The sequence below is a fragment of the Staurois parvus genome, unplaced genomic scaffold (genome assembly GCF_062004578.1).
Source record: "Staurois parvus isolate SC_StPar_1 unplaced genomic scaffold, SC_StPar_1.0 ptg000470l, whole genome shotgun sequence".
Lineage (NCBI taxonomy): Eukaryota > Metazoa > Chordata > Amphibia > Anura > Ranidae > Staurois > Staurois parvus.
This window is the reverse complement of record NW_028318266.1, coordinates 883,070-901,837: the sequence shown is the minus strand read 5'-3', so window position 1 is coordinate 901,837 and position 18,768 is coordinate 883,070. Positions and strand designations below refer to the sequence as shown.

General features: G+C 46.5%; 1 protein-coding gene across 1 annotated transcript; it reads right to left on the bottom strand.

Moving 5' to 3' along the window:
* Positions 1-982: 982 nt before the first annotated feature.
* LOC149452478 (dnaJ homolog subfamily C member 18-like) lies at positions 983-17,904 on the bottom strand. The gene is made up of 2 exons (XM_089689339.1): positions 16,614-17,904; positions 983-4,829 (listed from the first exon to the last, which is right to left on the bottom strand). The coding sequence occupies exons 1-2, from the start codon at positions 17,127-17,129 to the stop codon at positions 3,834-3,836; spliced, it is 1,512 nt and encodes a 503-aa protein (XP_089545465.1). The 5' UTR covers positions 17,130-17,904; the 3' UTR covers positions 983-3,833.
* Positions 17,905-18,768: the final 864 nt, after the last annotated feature.

Here is an 18,768-nt window from a genome sequence, read left to right as displayed (position 1 = left end):
ACACTCAAACCACACTTAAAAAAGCCTATGAAAGGTACCAGGGGCATCTCAGGGGTGGACTAACAACTCATGGGGCCCCCGGGTAATAGGGGATTATGGGGCCCCTGTGTCCTTGCCCACACTCAAACCACACCCAAAAAAGCCTATGAAAGGTACCAGGGGCATTTTAGGGGCGGACTGACAACTCATGGGGCCCCCAGGCAATAGGGGATTATGGGGCCCCTGTGTCCTCGCCCACACTCAAACCACACCCAAAAAAGCCTATGAAAGGTACCAGGGGCATCTTAGGGGCGGACTGACAACTCATGGGGCCCCCGGGCAATAGGGGATTATGGGGCCCCTGTGTCCTTGCCCACACTCAAACCACACTTAAAAAAGCCTATGAAAGGTACCAGGGGCATCTCAGGGGTGGACTAACAACTCATGGGGCCCCCGGGTAATAGGGGATTATGGGGCCCCTGTGTCCTCGCCCACACTCAAACCACACCCAAAAAAGCCTATGAAAGGTACCAGGGGCATCTTAGGGGCGGACTGACAACTCATGGGGCCCCCGGGCAATAGGGGATTATGGGGCCCCTGTGTCCTCGCCCACACTCAAACCACACCCAAAAAAGCCTATGAAAGGTACCAGGGGCATCTCATGGGGCCTCCTACTGACCCCGGGCCCTCGGACAGTGCCCAAATGGTCAGTCAGCCCCTGACTGCAAGGTGAATGTTTAAGTACAGCGGGATTTCAGCTTTAAATTAAAGGAGCACTCTACAATCCCAATGTTTAATGCTGCTTTTATTCCCGTATGGAAACCACACCCAAAAAAGCCTATGAAAGGTACCAGGGGCATCTCAGGGTCGGACTGACAACTCATGGGGCCCCCGGGCAATAGGGGATTATGGGGCCCCTGTGTTCTCGCCCACACTCAAACCACACCCAAAAAAGCCTATGAAAGGGATTTCAGCTTTAAATTAAAGGAGCACTCTACAATCCTAATGTTTAATGCTGCTTTTATTCCCGTAAGGTGTCGTTCAGAGTAAGGTGCTGCATACAAATAAATAAGTGAACCTATACATAAAATATATCCTTCACATCACTGGTGCCACCTGCTGGACAGCATCGGTACGACACATTTGTTCATTTTACGGGTCTTGTTGAAGACAGGTTCCTGGATGGGATTTTGGCACTTTCTTTGTTCGTTAGCATGTAGTTCACAGTATGAGTCTCACTAAAGTACGTCTGATGTGTCCCGATTTTGGGTCTAAGACTATGTAACAAATCCAAAATAAAATGAAAACAGGGCCCATACTCACAGGATATTTTTTTATACGGCCCCCCAGTTGAGGTCTCTGCATCTGCTTCCCGGGTCGGCACACCTGCTTCACCCATAATGAGGGAATGCCATTATACCAGTTTATTCATTCATATGTGCTTTTTTTTCGAAGGATACAGCAGCATGTGTGGGAAGGGCTGAAGGTGGACAGGAACATCTAGAACTCTGAGACAGGTGAAGGAGAGGAACCATGACATGACAATCTCCATACTGAACTTCCCAAAAACTGAGAATGATTCAACCATTCACTTTAAGAACAGTGCTGAGGAGCAGTCGCCGTGTGGTGCATCCAAGTACTTGTGATAGTCAATCCCTATGTCCCTAAGGAGCCCGCCTGGATCTTAGGCTAAGGTTGTACATGAACCATTGTTTCTGCCCATATTGAGACTAAGCCTAAACTCATTCTGGGTCTAACCACTATCCCTGTTCTTCACATACCAAAACCTCTAATGTCCACTAAAGTAAGAGTATTTAAAAGCAGTCTTGCAGGGGGAAGGGCTTAGTGTCACTGAGGGGCAGAGCCTAATCTTTGTTTGCAGAGAAATTGAAGTTCCGTGATCAGCCTGAGCCTAGGTTCCAAGTAGATGCTATAGGATCACAAGCATCAGTTTCCAAATTAGTTTCCTTGTTCAACCTGGCCTAGGATCCAAGTGGACTCTACAGGAACACGAGGGTCAGTTGACAAATTAGGTTCCGTGTTCAAGCTGGGCCTAGGATCCCAGTAGATGCTACAGGAACACAAGGGTCAGTTTCCAAATTAGGTTCCGTGTTCATCCTGGGCCTAGGCTCCAAGTGGATTCTACAGGAACATAAGGGTAAGTTTCTAAATTAGGTTCCATGCTAAATCTGGGCCTGGGATCCAAGTGAATTCTACAGGAACACAAGGGTCAGTTTCTAAATTAGGTTCCGTGTTCAACCTGGGCCTAGGATCCAAGTGGATTCTACAGGAACACAAGGGTCAGTTTCTAAATTAGGTTCCGTGTTCAACCTGGGCCTAGGATCCAAGTGGATTCTACAGGAAGACAAGGGTCAGTTTCTAAATTAGGTTCCGTGTTCAACCTGGGCCTAGGATCCAAGTGGATTCTACAGGAACACAAGGGTCAGTTTCCAAATTAGGTTCCGTATTCAGCCGGGGCCTAGGCTCTAAATAGATTCCACAGAAAGACAAGGGTCAGTTTCCAAATTAGGTTCCATGTTCAACCTGGGCCTAGGATCCAGGTGGACTCTACAGGAACACAAGGGTCAGTTTCCAAATTAAGTTCCGTGTTCATCCTGGGCCTAGGCTCCAAGTGGATTCTACAGGAACATAAGGGTAAGTTTCTAAATTAGGTTCCATGCTAAATCTGGGCCTAGGATCCAAGTGGATTGTACAGGAACACAAGGGTCAGTTTCCAAATTAGGTTCTATGTTGAACTTGGGCGAAGGATCCAAGTGGACTCTACAGGAACACAGGGGTCAAATTCCAAATTAGTTTCTGTGTTCAGCCTGGGCCTAGGATCAAAGTGGATTGTACAGGAACACAAGGGTCAGTTTCCAAATTAGGTTCCATATTCAGCCGGGGCCTAGGCTTTACGTAGATTCCACAGGAACACAAGAGTCAGTTTCCATATTAGGTTCTATGTTCAACCTGGGCCAAGGATCCAAGGGGACCCTACAGGAACACAAGGGTCAGTTTCCAAATTAGGTTCTATGGTCAACCTGTGCCAAGGATCCAAGTGGACTCTACAGGAACACAAGGGTCAGTTTCCAAATTAGGTTCTATGTTCAACCTGGGCCAAGGATCCAAGTGGACTCTACAGGAACACAAGAGTCAGTTTCCAAATTAGGTTCCGTGTTTAGCCTGGGCCTAGGATCTAAGCAGATTCCACAGGAACACAAAGGTCAGTTTTCAAATGAAGTTCCATTTTCAACCTGGGCCTAGGATCCACGTGGATTCTACAGGAACACAAAGGTCAGTTTCCAGATCTACACAAACATTTGGAGGCACCACAAGGTCCTACACTTAAGGAGCTCTGTTACCTTAGAAACATTTTAGGTCAGGTCATATTTACTTCAATCTTTGTAGACGAATGGATTTGGGATTTTAGTGGTAATAGGTTTGTTAAATTACGGTGAGATCAGGAGATTTCATTACCAAGGACCACATGGATTTGAAGAGCAGAGAAACCTGGTGTACTCAATAATGCCAAGTTGAAAGTCACTGCAAAATTGGGTTAATTAATTCTGTGTTTTGACTTGAATGCTCCTCAAAACACCTTCCCATGGATATTATGCTCAGTCGTACATCTTAGGGCAAGTATAAAAAGCCTGTGAGTATGGGCATTTAGACAGGCAATTTGTAGATATCCTATTAGGTTACAGGCTCCAGTGTTTGCAAAAAGTCATTAGCGGTAATATTAACGAGTAGTAGAAAGGTTAAGTACAGTTATTTCTAAATGCTGAAACTGGTCATCATTCTAAGATCTCATGAAGATGAAGTAGATGGACTAATTTGAATTTCACTGTTCCACCTTAGCCACCTCTGCGTATACCTATGAGGTCTGACAACTTGCGACAGTTCTCCATTTTGAAAGTGTCGGCTTTTTCTCTTAGTCTCTCGTCCCTATAGAGCCGAGCCAGATTGGCTAGATCAGATCTTTGTTGTTTCTCTCTCCAACATCCGGCCTGGACTTGTTCTGCATACTCTTTCTCCACAGCCCTCTCCAGCTCTGCCAGAGCTGGCCCTCGATAACGTGTGTGAAAATTTTGCCCGACATAGTATGGGACTCCGCGGCTGCTGGTTTCCCTGGAGATGGTTAAGCCAGAAGACGGTCTAGGATGGAGACTGTATGGTGGTGTGGTGGCGGTCAACTGAGCCACCACAGAGACCACCACAAGAATAAGCACTGGGAGGACCTGGATAAAAGCAGAGTATGCATTTTTGGGCCGACCTCCTTCTTCTTCCTCCTCTGGTCTCCTTGGCCGTCTGAGATTTTGTTTCTCCATTTCTTCACGCCACCTTGATTTTCGGTTGTCTTGACCTTTCTTTTCCCACCACTTTGGGCTGGTCCTTCCAGCATCTTGCCTCCTTTCTTGCTGAGTTTTTGGCCTGCCTGGCTCCCGCTTGGCTTCCTTCTGCCATTTTGGTTGTCCGCCATCTTGTTTCTGATCTTTCTCCCACTGCCACTGTCTTCTCCCTTCGTTATACATCTCTTCTCTCCATCTCCACTCTTGTTCCGTGTTATGCCTCATCTCCTCCCTTTGCCATCTTGGTATGTCCTGTCTCTCCTCTCCAGCTGCCCACCTCTGCCATCTTCCATCATCTTCTCTGCTTGCTCGCCTTTGCTCTCTTGGATGACCATTAAAGCCGTAGGCCGCTCGGGCTGAATAGTGACCCCTGAAGAACATATCAAAGACGTCATTGGTTGACATGTCTGCTTCTGGGGAAGCTTGTGTTCGGCTTTGTGACTCATCATAAACTTTCCTTTTAGCTGGATCACTGAGAACGGCGAATGCTTTCCCAATAACCTAAAACACAATAAAAGAGATCGTTAAAATGGATGTAAACCCAATCACTAAAATCTTATAAAAACTGGAAAGGACAACTTTAGTACCGTGGTCTTTTAGTGAAAGCGTATGTAAAGACAAAACTTTAATTGTTTTTTAGTTTTGGATAGAGTGGAATGAGTTAGGCCCTCTCCCCAGTTTTATTTCAGTCTATCTCCCCACTGGAGGAGTTCACCATTCTTTTGGTGGTCCTGGTCTTCCATTTGGTGGCCCTGGAAGAAGTCAGTTGTGAAAAAAAGCATAGGGCGGACTGGCATAATGACTTCATCGCGTAATTCAGAAATGGCAGTAATTGTGTATGCTGGCTGGAAGGCCTTAATTCACATGTGAGTGAAATGTTACTCATAAATGTTTTAAAAGGATTTATGCTATGTGATTTCCCTTTTTTTTTGTAAGGAGAGCTAAGAAGGATACAAGGGACACTCAGTATGGAAGCCTCTGAACACCGCCAATGGAAGTGTTGTAGTCCAGGTGAGCCATTATTGACCGCTCTTTAGTTAGAAGGTCCACTGCTGTTCGCAAACTTACATCTGTTCCTTCAAGGTGGTGGTTTCCTTAGCAAGTGGTGGTGGTAGAGCCTGGAGCAGGGGCGGACTGACCATTTGGAAACTCGGGCACTGCCCGAGGGCCCGGGGTCAGTAGGGGGCCCCATGAGATGCCCCTGGTACCTTTTCCATAGGCTATTTTGAGTTTGGGCAAGGACACAGGGGCTCCATGATCCCCTATTGCCCGGGGGCCCCATGAGTTGTCAGTCCGCCCCTGGCCTGGAGTACCCACCTTTGTCTTGGATTTAAAGTGGCAGTAAACTCTTTCTGCTATTTTTACCTACTGATCTTATAATAACGCTTGCCCGTAGGTAAAATGAATATTTCCTAAACTTGCACAGTTTAGAAGATATTCCAGTGAACAGGAGCCAGTGATATCACTTATGCATGAGCTCTCAAGGGACAGCATACTCATGCCATCCCTCCAGAGCATACGCACGGGAGTGACATCACCGCGGCTTGCTCATTCAAGCGACCAGAGCCCACGAACCTGGAAGGAACAGCTGTCTATGATAAAACGTCCCCTTGCTTTGGGGATATTTCCTTTTCACTTCCTGTTTCATTTCCAAGACAGGAAGTGAAGGGAAATCTTCCCAGCCGGACACGTACAGCGGAAAATCAACTGATAGTAAGTTCAGCACTTCTCTAGCCTGCCCACTGAGTGCAGTCTGCTTGGTGAAAAATACCTTCCCCCTTTTTACAATGATATCCGCTGTAGGGCCCAGCATTACTCAACCCTTGCTTGGTAATTGCACCTACTGGGTGCTCTTCTTACTGTGCATGTGTGCTCTGGTCCCATTTACTCTTATAGCGAGCCATGCTCCGCTGGAAGGCTGGGGGCCCCAACAGCTCATCTATAGGAACCAGTATTAAACCCAACACCAAAAATGTATTATATTGCAGCTTACTCATCACTAGATGTGGTGGTGTAACATCAATGTAAGAGTCGGGTAGCTGAGATGTGATCAGTAGAAATATGTAATTGTAGATCTAGTTTCATTCCGTGTTATTGCAGATCAGTGTTCACTATTCAGTCAGAGACATATGTTCACCAATTAGCATCTGAAAGGACAGAGCAGCTTCTAGGCTAGAGGTGAAACCTTCTTGAAATCTAAAAGAAGAGCTCTAGCCATTTCGGCTTCCAGAAACCGCAGGGGACCAGGAGAGGGCTCCGAAATGCCAGCTCTGATTTATATCCACAGATCAGAGGAATCTATTTCATCTCTCATAAAAGCAAAAATATTAGTTATGGAGAAATTAAAATAATTCCTTCTGATTGGACACATTTTAGGCTCCATCTACATGTAAAAGTGTATTTGTAGCCTCCATAGAATCCCAGAGAAACGGTTATATGGCGCCTGATTGCGACAGCTGAACAGTGATTGTGTCAGGAATGGACTCGCCAATAGTGGTGGGACTCACCTGCCTTGTGGGTTGCAGTACCAGGACTGGCCAGCGGGTGCTTTCAGCAACCAGAGGCTCACTCCTGCAGTCAGCCAAAACACCTGAGGCTGATTGCAGAAGGTGCATATAAGGAATGGCCAGGCCTGTGATCAGGGCCTTGGTGTATGTTTCCCAACAGCCCCTGTACCTGCATCCTGTCTGATCCTGCTTGATCCCTGACTCTGATTGAACTCCGCCTGTCCTGACCTCTGCTATTCCTGACCACTCTCCAGTCTGCTCCTTTGTACCTTGTCTGCCTGATTGTTTCTGACCCGGCCCGTCTGACTACGCTCTGCCTGCTCCTTTGTACCTTGTCTGCCTGATTGTTTCTGACCCGGCCCGTCTGACTACGCTCTGCCTGCTCCTTTGTACCTTTCCTGCCCGTTTGCTACCAACCCGGCCTGCCCGACTACGCTTAGTATTGTTCTTTTGTTATCTGTTGGGGGTTTTGGTTTGGTTTGTTTGCACTGTGTTTATGTTTAATCTTGCACTGCGTTTATGTATTGTTTAGTCTTAAATAAATTATATTGTTTATACTATACCTGAAGCCTGCGTTTCCCTGTGTCAGACCACACACCTCTGGTCATACCCGGAGCCCTGACAGATTGGTACTGTCGTGATCGGACTGATGCGCTGGTGTCGGAAATTCTATCCCTGTGCCTGGTGATCCAAACCATTCCTGGTCCAATTGAGATTGGGCACTTTAGAACACAGAGGGGTTTATTTACTAAAGCTGGAGAGTCCAAAATCAGACTCCCTTCTGCATAGAAACCAATCAGCTTCCAGGTTTCATTGTCAAAGCTTCATTGAACAAGCTGAGGTTAGAAGCTGATTGGTTTCTATGCAGAAGGGAGTCTGATTTTGGACTCTCCAGCTTGAGTAAATAAACCCCAGAACATCCTGTGGGCTGATATAGGTCCCCCCCAGGTTGATAGGCCAAGGGCTATAGTCCAGCCCACATCCATATTTCAATAAATTGAGGACCCTGAGATGTGGGCGGGGTGATTCATATGGCGCATGTTCCATATGACTTTCTCTGACTTGCTCCAGTCGCAGGATAAATCTTGGTAGAAGTTTTATTTCTGTTTTTATTCCCTTTTTATTTCATAGTGAATAGCAAATTGTGTGGCTTTTTTGTATTTTCTGTAACTCTTTTTTCTTTGTACATATTTTATGTACTGCCCACTTTTGGGATATTAAATCATAAAATAATAAGTGCAGTGGCGTCCCGAGGCAGGTGCGGGGGTTGCGCGCCGCACCGGGTGACATACCGCACGGGGTGAAACCGGACCCGCTCCACGAAAAGATAAGTTGTAAAGCAAGCCGACGATCCCTGCAGGATGGATCGGATCTGCGGATTGGGGAGCATAATGGACCGGAATCCGATCCATTATGCTCAATCCATTCTGCGGGGATCGTTGGAGGGGGCGTCACCAAGTGTTACCGCACCGGGTGACACCAACCCTAGGGAGGCCCGTGAATAAGTGACTTCTGTGTACTTAAGCTCAATTGTATTGTATTGTAGTGTCTATGTGCTTGGTCTAAGTACATTGCCAATCTGTATGCAATTACACTGCACTTTGGCAGATCGTAAAGTAACAGATCTGCCAGACGGAGATATGTGTGTGTGTGGTGGCCCAGCAGACCAGTCTGCGGATAAACTGTTGGGTGGTGGCAAGCTACCGTTTGTTGTGTGGACAGTAGAAGAGTGATTAACACCGGGGTTCTAACTTGTAGGATAGCTGGAGGAATCCTAGAAGGGTGTGCAAATTGCTTGACTGCTCCCCAACCCTTAGAGTGCACCAGATTGTATATAAGATTTGTATCTGTCTGTTTGTGGTCAGCCAGCTGGATTGAAGTGGAGTCTCCTTCTAGTGGTGGCCAGAGGTAATGCAGGCTGTGACAGTGTATCATGGCCAGCCTTATATGCTTGAAGTAAGTCCCCCTCATTCCCTCTTTACCCCAGTCATAGACGGACCACGGCTCGGTTATCTAGTCGCCGTGGGCATGCCTTTTGATTCATGACAAGTGGCTGCATTCGTTTTCTTTTTTTAGGCTTTGGTGATCTGGCCAATAACACGCCTCCTGTATTAGAGCGCCCCCACTCTGGATGAAGTAACTCAGGGGGCAGCATTAAACCCAAAAGAATTTGTTTCTTCTAGTTTCATCCGGTGATCCGGACGGAAAGTTCGCCGGCCTTTTTCAAAGGCACAAGCTCTCCATCAGAACGAATGCAGCCATCGCCTCTAAGAATTGGTAAGTTGCAATATAATAAATGTTTGTTTTGGGGTTTAATAATGCTTTAATGAGACCACAGCGCACATGCTCAGAGAGGGCTGGTGGGGGATGTTCATCAGTAGACAGGTATGCAGATTTCCTGGGAAAGACAACAATACCAATTTGGAGGGGATTCTAGCTGTCCTCTATTCTACTGAAAAAAAAGGCCATTTTTAATAGCTGTCTGTGTTGCTTTTGGGAGACTTCCCCTAACTTCCTGTTTGGTGAAACTGTTGTCACCGAGACAGAGCAGGACAGGATTTGAAATCCCCCGTCACTCTATCCAAAACTAAAAAAAACCCGTTGTGCCCAGCTTTTGGCTGGTTGGACACTTTAGCTGAAGTTTAACCACTTCCAATACCGGGCACTTCTACCCCCTTCCTGCCCAGGACAATTGCGCGGTCATGCAACACTGTACCCAAGCTAATTTAGTATAATTTTTTTTTTTAGTTTTAGACAGGCAGAGCTTTCTTTTGGTGGTATTGAGCCCGGGTTCACACTGATGTGGTGCGGAATTGGCAGCGTTTTCTGTGCGAATTCCGCACCGCATAAGAATCGCACCCCGTTTATGTGAACCGCTGCGGCTGCGTTTGTTAAGTTAGCAACACCCCGAAATCGGTCCGCAAAACGCGGTGCGATGTGCAGAATTAGATCGCATGGGTGTGAATACCCGTGCCATTAGATTCTAGTACGGACCAAAAAAAGGGTCCTGCACCTTCTTGGTGCGGGTGTGGTGTGATTAGAGCCATACAAAATGTTTGGATCCGATCACACCTCACACAATTCGCATGCGATTTGCACAGGAATGCGGTGCGGTTCCTGTGCGAATCACATGCGATATACAGTATATATGTGAACCCGGGCTTAATCACCATCGGGTTTTTTATTTTTTGCTAAACAAATGTAAAAAGACTGAAAATGTTGAAAAAAATTTTTTTCTTAGTTTGTGTTACAAATTTTGCAAATAAGTAATTTTTCTTCTGCACTGATGGGCACTGATAGTCTGCAAGAATGAGGCTGCACTGATGGGTACTGATACGGCTGCACTGACAAGGTGACACTTTTGAAGAGTTACTGATGAGGCTGCACTGATGAACACTGATAGATGGCACTGATGGTCACTGATGGGGCTGCACTGATGGGCACTGATAAGATCCACTGATGGGAACTGATGAAGAGTTACTGATTAGGCTGCACTGATGGGCACTGATAGGTGGCACTGATGGGGCTGCAGTGATGGGCACTGATGAAGAGTTATTGATGAGGCTGCACTGATGGGCACTGATAAGTGGCATTGATGGCCACTGATGGGGCTGCGCTGATGGGCACTGAGGCAGCACTGATAAGCTGCACTGATGGTTACTGATGAGGCTGCATTGATGGGCACTGATAGGTGACACTGATGGGTACTGATGAGGTTGCATTGATGGGCACTGATAGGTGACACTGATGGGCACTGATGAGGAAGCACTGATAAGCTGCACTGATGGGCACTGATGAAGAGTTATTGATGAGGCTGCACTGATGGGCACTGATAGGTGGCATTTATGGCCACTGATGGGGCTGCACTGATGAGGCAGCACTGATAAGCTGCACTGATGGTTACTGATGAGGCTGCACTGATGGGCACTGATAGGTGGCATTGATGGCCACTGATGGGGCTGCACTGATAAGCTGCACTGATGGTTACTGATGAGGCTGCACTGATGGACACTGGTAGGTGGCATTGATGGCCACTGATGGGGCTGCACTGATGGGCACTGGTGAGGCAGCACTGATAAGCTGCACTGATGGTTACTGATGAGGCTGCACTGATGGTTACTGATGAGGCTGCACTGATGGTTACTGATGAGCTGCACTGATGGTTACTGATGAGCTGCACTGATGGTTACTGATGAGGCTGCACTGATGGTTACTGATGAGGCTGCACTGATGGTTACTGATGAGGTTGCACTGATGGTTACTGATGAGCTGCACTGATGGTTACTGATGAGGCTGCACTGATGGTTACTGATGAGGCTGCACTGATGGTTACTGATGAGGTTGCACTGATGGTTACTGATGAGCTGCACTGATGGTTACTGATGAGGCTGCACTGATGGTTACTGATGAGGCTGCACTGATGGTTACTGATGAGGCTGCACTGATGGTTACTGATGAGCTGCACTGATGGGGATGCACTGATAATCAAGACACTGATGATCAGTGCCTTGATTACTAGTATAAATGTCCCCGTCACAGGAACTCTGTGACAGCGCTGAGGTGAGGAAATGCCGATAAGCAGCTACTGTTTATATGTGATCAGCTGTGATTGGACACAGCTGATCACATGGTAAAGAGCCAACATCATTGGCTCTTTACCCTGCTTGGTGATGCGCTGTCTCCGAGGAACACAGCTCACCACCGATCTGTGTGCCCGTCCACGTGTGGCAAATATGGGAGGACATCGTATGACATTCTCCCAGAGTGAGAGAGGTCCCTCCCGGCTGTCATTCTACAATAGGCCAGGCAGGAACCAGTTAAAATGTTTATATTTTGCATTCCCTGAAACCACTCACCCTCATTAGCCTGTTAATGACTTTAAAAAAAAAAAAAAAACATGTTTCCATGACATCTTATTTTAGACCCAGCGACATTATCACTGGGTCTCTCCGCTTCTTTATGCAATATAGACAGATTTTGGCTGGTGGGAGGGGCCAGCAGCAAACTGAAAACATCACAGCACCTTACCTCTCAAGAGCCCTTAGACCTGATGCAAGGTGTGGGCTGACTCTTGGGAGGAGGTAAAACAATACAAAAAATGCTTTGAGGGGTCGATGTCAGTCTGGGCTTTCCTAATCAGGATGTAATTGCAAGCAAACCACTCTAGGTGATCCCTACATGTGACACCGAGCCTCCCTGATTTACATAATTGAAATCCGGAAAAGGAAAGAGGCAGGTCAGGCACAGACCAACTGAGGAGAAAAGGGCTAGATGATGCTGGAACTCCTCCAGCCTGGATATTAGGAGGGTTCTGACTTCCTTCAGCTTCTAATGCATGTTGTAAGAAGCTGACAGTGTGCAGTGAAATCAGAGTAAGTCATTTCAGTCCAGGAGAGGACCGGTAAGGAAGGTTAGGAGGGACCCCACTGTAAAAAAAAAAGTGTGTGGGGTTCCCCTTTAGGCCTGGTAAGACTTTTAAGGGGAACCCCACCCCCCAAAAAATGGGGGGAAAGAAGCGTGCCCCCCCAAAAAGAAATTCCTACCAGAACCTTGATTGGAGCACAGGCCTGGAAGGCCAGGAGGGGGGGGGGGGTTGCTTGGCTCGGCCAGGCCACATGCCCTCAACATGGAAGGGTGCTTTGGGGCAGGGGCTCCCAAAGCACCTTGTCCCCATGTTGATGCAGACAAGGTCCTCTTCCCCACAACCCTGGACTGTGGTTGTGGGGGTCTCTGGGGGGTGGTGACTTATCGTAATCTGGGGGCCCCCAGACCCCAGCCCCCCCCCTTGTGTTTGGGTATGGGGTACATGGTACCGCTACCCATTCACCAAAAGAGGGTAAAATGTGAATAAAACTGCAAACGTTTTTGACAATTCCTTTATTAAAGAAAAACGTTTTCCCTGCACTTTAAAGTAGCTCTAAAGGTGTTTACCTTCTATGTATTCTATACATGAAGGTAAAAAACCTTCTGTGTGCAGCACAACCCCCCCAATACTAACCTAAGCCCCCTCTCCATCCAGCGATGTGCACTGGAGTCTTGGCTATCCCGGGACTCCCTCTTCTCATTGCCTAAGACAGAAGCGGGAGCCATTGGTTGTCAATCACAGCCAGTGAGCCAATGAGAAGAGAGAGGGGGTGGGCCCGAGCCACAGCTCTGTGTGTGAATGGACACACGGAGCAGCGGGTGCCCCCATAGCAAGGTGCTTGCTGTGGGGGCACCGACAGGAGGGGAGAGCCAGGAGGACCCCGCGAAGAGGAGGATCTGGGCTGCTCTGTGCAAAACCACTAAACACAGCAGGTAAGTATAGACATGTTTGTTAATTTTTCGTAAAAAAAAAAAAAAGCGTTTGGAGTCACTTTAACCACTTCCCGTGCGGCCCATGTACGCAGGGGCGGGTGGCTGTTTATAAACATCCTCCCGCTTCTTTGCCTGTGCACGCTCCCTGGGAGCTCGCGGCACTGTGATCCGGAGCCCGCTGTGACACCGATCGCTGTAGGGGGCCTCTGTGTGAGGTCCGGATCATGTGATCACTGATTGGCCAATCAGTGATCACATGCAGAGTAGTAAGCAAGATGTCACTTCCTGACATCATTGCTTACTACTAGTGAAATCTGTGAATGATCACATGGACAGGGCTATTCACAACAGCCGTGTACCATGTGACAAGCTGTGACCAATCACAGCTCACACAGTAGTTCTCAATGGCTGCAAGAATGCAGCCAGAGAGGAGAAATGATTGCTTTTGCATCCTTTATGGGTGTAAAAGCAATCAGTGTAAAAAAAATAAAATCTTCCTCACCCCCCACAAGTAGTACAGTGTCACCATGGTGACACTGTACTGCTAGGGTGACAGTATGTTAACAAAAAATAAAAAATAATAATATAAAAAAAATTAAATAAAAATGTATATTATAATTTTTTATTATTATTATTACTAAAATAATTATAATTTTTGGTTATAAACTAATTTAGGTTATTTTTTTTTTTACTAAAAAGATTGCTGAATACATTTTGGCCAAGATTTATGAAGAAAGATAATTAATTTGCAAAATTTTCTAAGAAACCCACTTTTTTTTTCAAAATGTTTGGACTTTTTCATTTACATAGCAAAAAAATAAAAATCCCAGCGGTGAATAAATACCACCAAAATAAAGTTTTATCTGTCTCAAAAAAAATGCTAAAAAATTCATATAGGTACAGAGTTGCATGACCGCGCAATTGTCATTCAAAGTGTGATAGCGCTGAAAGCTGAAAATTGGCCTGGACTGGAAGAGGGGGAAAGTGTCCGGACTGGAAGGGGGGGAAAGTGTCCGGACTGGAAGGGGGGGAAAGTGTCCGGACTGGAAGGGGGGGAAAGTGTCCGGACTGGAAGGGGGAGAAAGTGCCCGGACTGGAAGGGGGGGAAAGTGCCCGGACTGGAAGGGGGAGAAAGTGCCCGGACTGGAAGGGGGTGAAAGTGTCCGGACTGGAAGGGGGGGGGAAGTGTCCCGACTGGAAGGGGGAGAAAGTGTCCCGACTGGAAGGGGGAGAAAGTGTCCGGACAGGAAGGGGTGAAAGTGTCCCGACAGGAAGGGGGGGAAAGTGTCCCGACTGGAAGGGGGGGAAAGTGTCCCGACTGGAAGGGGGAGAAAGTGTCCGGACTGGAAGGGGGGGAAAGTGTCCGGACTGGAAGGGGGGGAAAGTGTCCGGACTGGAAGGGGGGGAAAGTGTCCGGACTGGAAGGGGGGGAAAGTGTCCGGACTGGAAGGGGGGGAAAGTGTCCGGACTGGAAGGGGGTGAAAGTATCCGGACTGGAAGGGGGTGAAAGTGTCCGGACTGGAAGGGGGTGAAAGTGTCCGGACTGGAAGGGGGGGAAAGTGTCCGGACTGGAAGGGGGGGAAAGCGTCCGGACTGGAAGGGGAGAAAGCGTCCGGACTGGAAGGGGGGAAAGTGTCCGGACTGGAAGGGGGGGGAAAGTGTCCGGACTGGAAGGGGGGGGAAAGTGTCCGGACTGGAAGGGGGGGAAAGTGTCCGGACTGGAAGGGGGGGAAAGTGTCCGGACTGGAAGGGGGGGAAAGTGCCCGGACTGGAAGGGGGGGGAAAGTGTCCGGACTGGAAGTGCTTAAGTCCTCCCCCCCCCCAATACTTGACTTACTTTGTTTCCAGCTGCAGACTGCGTTTTGCGTATAACAGACTATATAGTATAATAGACCTGATATCACAGAACATTTGTCAAATTTTTAAATTAAGTTACTTTATTGCAATTGAAGAATTCAAATTAAATTTTAAAGTAAACAATATTTTTTGATATTTCTTAATTGCAGTTCTCATATTCATTTGAATTGACTCTGATGAATGTGACTGATAAAAAAAAAGAGGCCAAATTAAGGAGATTTACCATATAGAATAACAGAGTTCTGTTATTTTTATAACTCGTTAAGTGGACCTGTTATCAGATATATTTGTCATGGTAGGTACAGCACATGCATACTAAGGGGTATAGTTATATAAGAATTCACAGAGCCCATTGCCCTCTGAAACTGCATTTGTTCAGTGTGAATGGGGGTAAAATCGAATATTCCTACAGAATAGAGTGAATCAGGAAAATGTCACATTATGGTCACTAGATGGAGCTGACGATCATAGTAACCAAACTGGTTCTAAAGGCAGAATTTTTTTTTTTTACCTTAATGTATTCTAGGCATGAAGGTAAAAACTTTGTTCATGCAGCTCCCCCCCCCCCCATTCCCCCCAGCCCCCATCTTATACTTACCTGGGTTCCATCTCGATCCAGCTCTGTGCACCAGAGCTGAGGCTCTCTCCACTCTCTCCCATTGGCTTACACTGCTGTCAATCACAGCCAGTGAAGAGAGAGTGGGGTGTATCACAGAGCCGGCTTGAGACCAAGAGGAATACTATGGGGGCACTTAGTAGGGGGAGGAGCCAAGAGCAGTGGCAAGGGGCCCCAGAAGCAGAGGATCAGGGTTGCTCTGTGCAAAACCAGTGGACAGGGTAGGTAAATATTACTTGCTTGTTATTTTTAAAAAAATAAAACGTATTCCTTTCCAATCACTTTAAAGCCGAGTTCCACCTTAACAAAAACTGTAGCTGCTGACTTTTAAAATACAGCCACTTACCTGTCCCTCGGTCCAGCGGTGTCCTCACCATGGCTGGTTTCACCGGCCGTCTTCTCTACCCAGTGCCGCCATCTTTAGTGTGGGCACCCGGCTGTGACAGCTTGCGGCTTCACAGCCGGGTGCCCATTGCGCATGCGTGAGTAGCGCTGTGCTTTGTGAATGGCCCCGTAGTCTTCTAGGACCTGTCACGTGTCCCAGAAGACTACGGGGAGGGGGGGGGGGGAGGACGAATTCCGCTTCCGATCACCTAGGCCAGGGGTAGGCAACCTGAGAGCCGCAGGACTACAAGTTCCATCATGCCTCTGCAAGTCATAGCTGTAATTCTCAGTTTTGTAATGTTGCAATCATGGGAAATGTAGTTCCACAGCAGCTAGAGAGCCGCAGGTTGCCTACCCCTGACCTAGGCAATTGCAGCGCGGAAGTGGGAGCGGGTATATGTCAAATTTGGGTACCCCCTCGCTCCCCAAAGGTGCCAATCCTTAATGGGGAGTGGGGGACAAAGGCTTAAAGCAGAACTTCCCCTTTTGGGTGGAGCTCTGCTTTAAGTCATTATTTCCTATAATCATCAGCTCCATCTAGTGGCCATTACATTTTATTATAATGACCTACAAGCCCATTCATCAGGTACTCACACATCTTTTGTATCCCATTGCCCCAATCACCTTGAAGGCCTCTGTGGCACCCGGAGAGCTGTTTTTGTCAGGGTGGTACCGCAACGCCAACTTCCGATAGGCCTTGCGCAGAACGTCCTCGCTGGCATCTTTTCTAACTCCAAGCACGCTGTAGTAGTTGTCTGTGTCAGCAAACCCTTGGGTGACCTTTTCTTCCTGTGTTTCCTCTTCTTCCTCCTCATCATCGTCGTCGTCTTCTTCCTCGTCATCATCATCCTCCTCTTCTTCGTCATCATGCTGGTGGAATGCAGGCCTACCGCAACTGCCACAACCGGCGTAATGGTTGGCGTTTTGCCAGCAGCCGCTATAATGGCTGTGGGGCGGCTCATAGAAGGCCCTCTCTGCTTCAAACCAACCGCCCCGTATGGCTTGTATGAGCCCGGCCGCCGTACGAGTCGGAAAGAGGCTCTGGGCTTGGTAAAGGTAATTCAAGGCGTCTTCCGTCCTCCCACACTGGAGGCGCACTCGGGCAATCTTTATCAGCATCTCAGCCCGTTGGCGATCCATCTCAGCGTCACCGACCTCCGACCAACAATGGCTGGAAACTTTTTATCAGCGCCTCAAACTTGCAGCTAACAATTAGCGACGGACAACAAAAAATTTGTCACAATTTTCATAGATCTACCTCTTGGGGAACGTGAGGCCCATGGGGCTTGCAACCGTCCGGAATACTCCTCGGCCCTGCAAGAGTAGCTAGAGTCCATTTACGAACATCCAACGGGGAATCCTAAATAAGACTTCTGCGTAGTGGCGGAACCTTTTGTGCAAATTTTCGAAGCGGTCCTTGCCAACCGTCCGAGCCTCATGTCGTATTCGGTGGAGCCTAATTTCGGAATCGGTCAGGTGTTACAACCGCGTTGTTCATTCACGGCTCACATCCAGAGTACGGACACCTGCCGGTGAATAGAAAGGACGCCCCCGGGGATGGAGGTGGGGGAACCTACGGTTTGAGAATTTTCGCTTAATCAAAGCTCCAGCCTCTTTTGTTAATGGAAGAGGGAAAGAGAAGGAGGATTCAGGATGAGAGGGAATGGTGGATCCAGAAGATTTAAATCCAGCAGTTGGGTGACGAGCTCCGGATGATGCCGTCGTGTTTTCATTCCCGTAGCCACCTGCACCGCGGCGTAATACTAATCCCTGGAGTCTCCCTTTTTATAGATTAAATTAGCCACGGCTACAGAGGCCAGGCATCATATATCGCTGGCAAGCTTCCACCTCCCCTTCCCCCCACCGGCCCTATAAAAAGCCAAGGCTGCTGGATGCAGCTGCCTTTAAGACGACACAAGCACTACAGACAGCAGCAGCTGATGCTAAACCCAAGGCGCTTCCTTCCTGCCCCGGGGCACGCTGGGAAATGTAGTCTTCCAAGCAGCAGACCATTGTATAATAGGCAGCTCACGTATCTGGTCTTATATCAGCGTGTCTTTAATAATTAAATCATTGCATGATATAAATAGCATCCTTTGATTCTTTTTTTTGCTTTTTTAGAAATTTATTATTATTATACAATACAGGATTTATATTATTATTATTATTATACAGGATTTATATTATTACTATTATTATACAGGATTTATATATTATTATTATTATTATACAGGATTTATATATTATTACTATTATTATACAGGATTTATATTATTATTATTATTGTTATATAGGATTTATATTATTATTATTATTATTGTTATACAGATTTTATATATTATTACTATTATTATACAGGATTTATATTATTATTATTATTATTATTATTATACAGGATTTATATATTATTATTATACAGGATTTATATTATTATTATTATACAGGATTTATATATTATTATTATTATACAGGATTTATATTATTATTATACAGGATTTATATTATTATTATACAGGATTTATATATTATTATTATACAGGATTTATATTATTATTATTTTTATACAGGATTTATATAGCGCCAACAGTTTGCTTTTTTTTTTAAATCTATTATTATTATACAATACAGGATTTTTATTATTATTATTATTATTATTATTATAATACAGGATTTATATTATTATTATACAGGATTTATATTATTATTATTATAATACAGGATTTATATATTATTACTATTATTATACAGGATTTATATTATTATTATTATAATACATGAT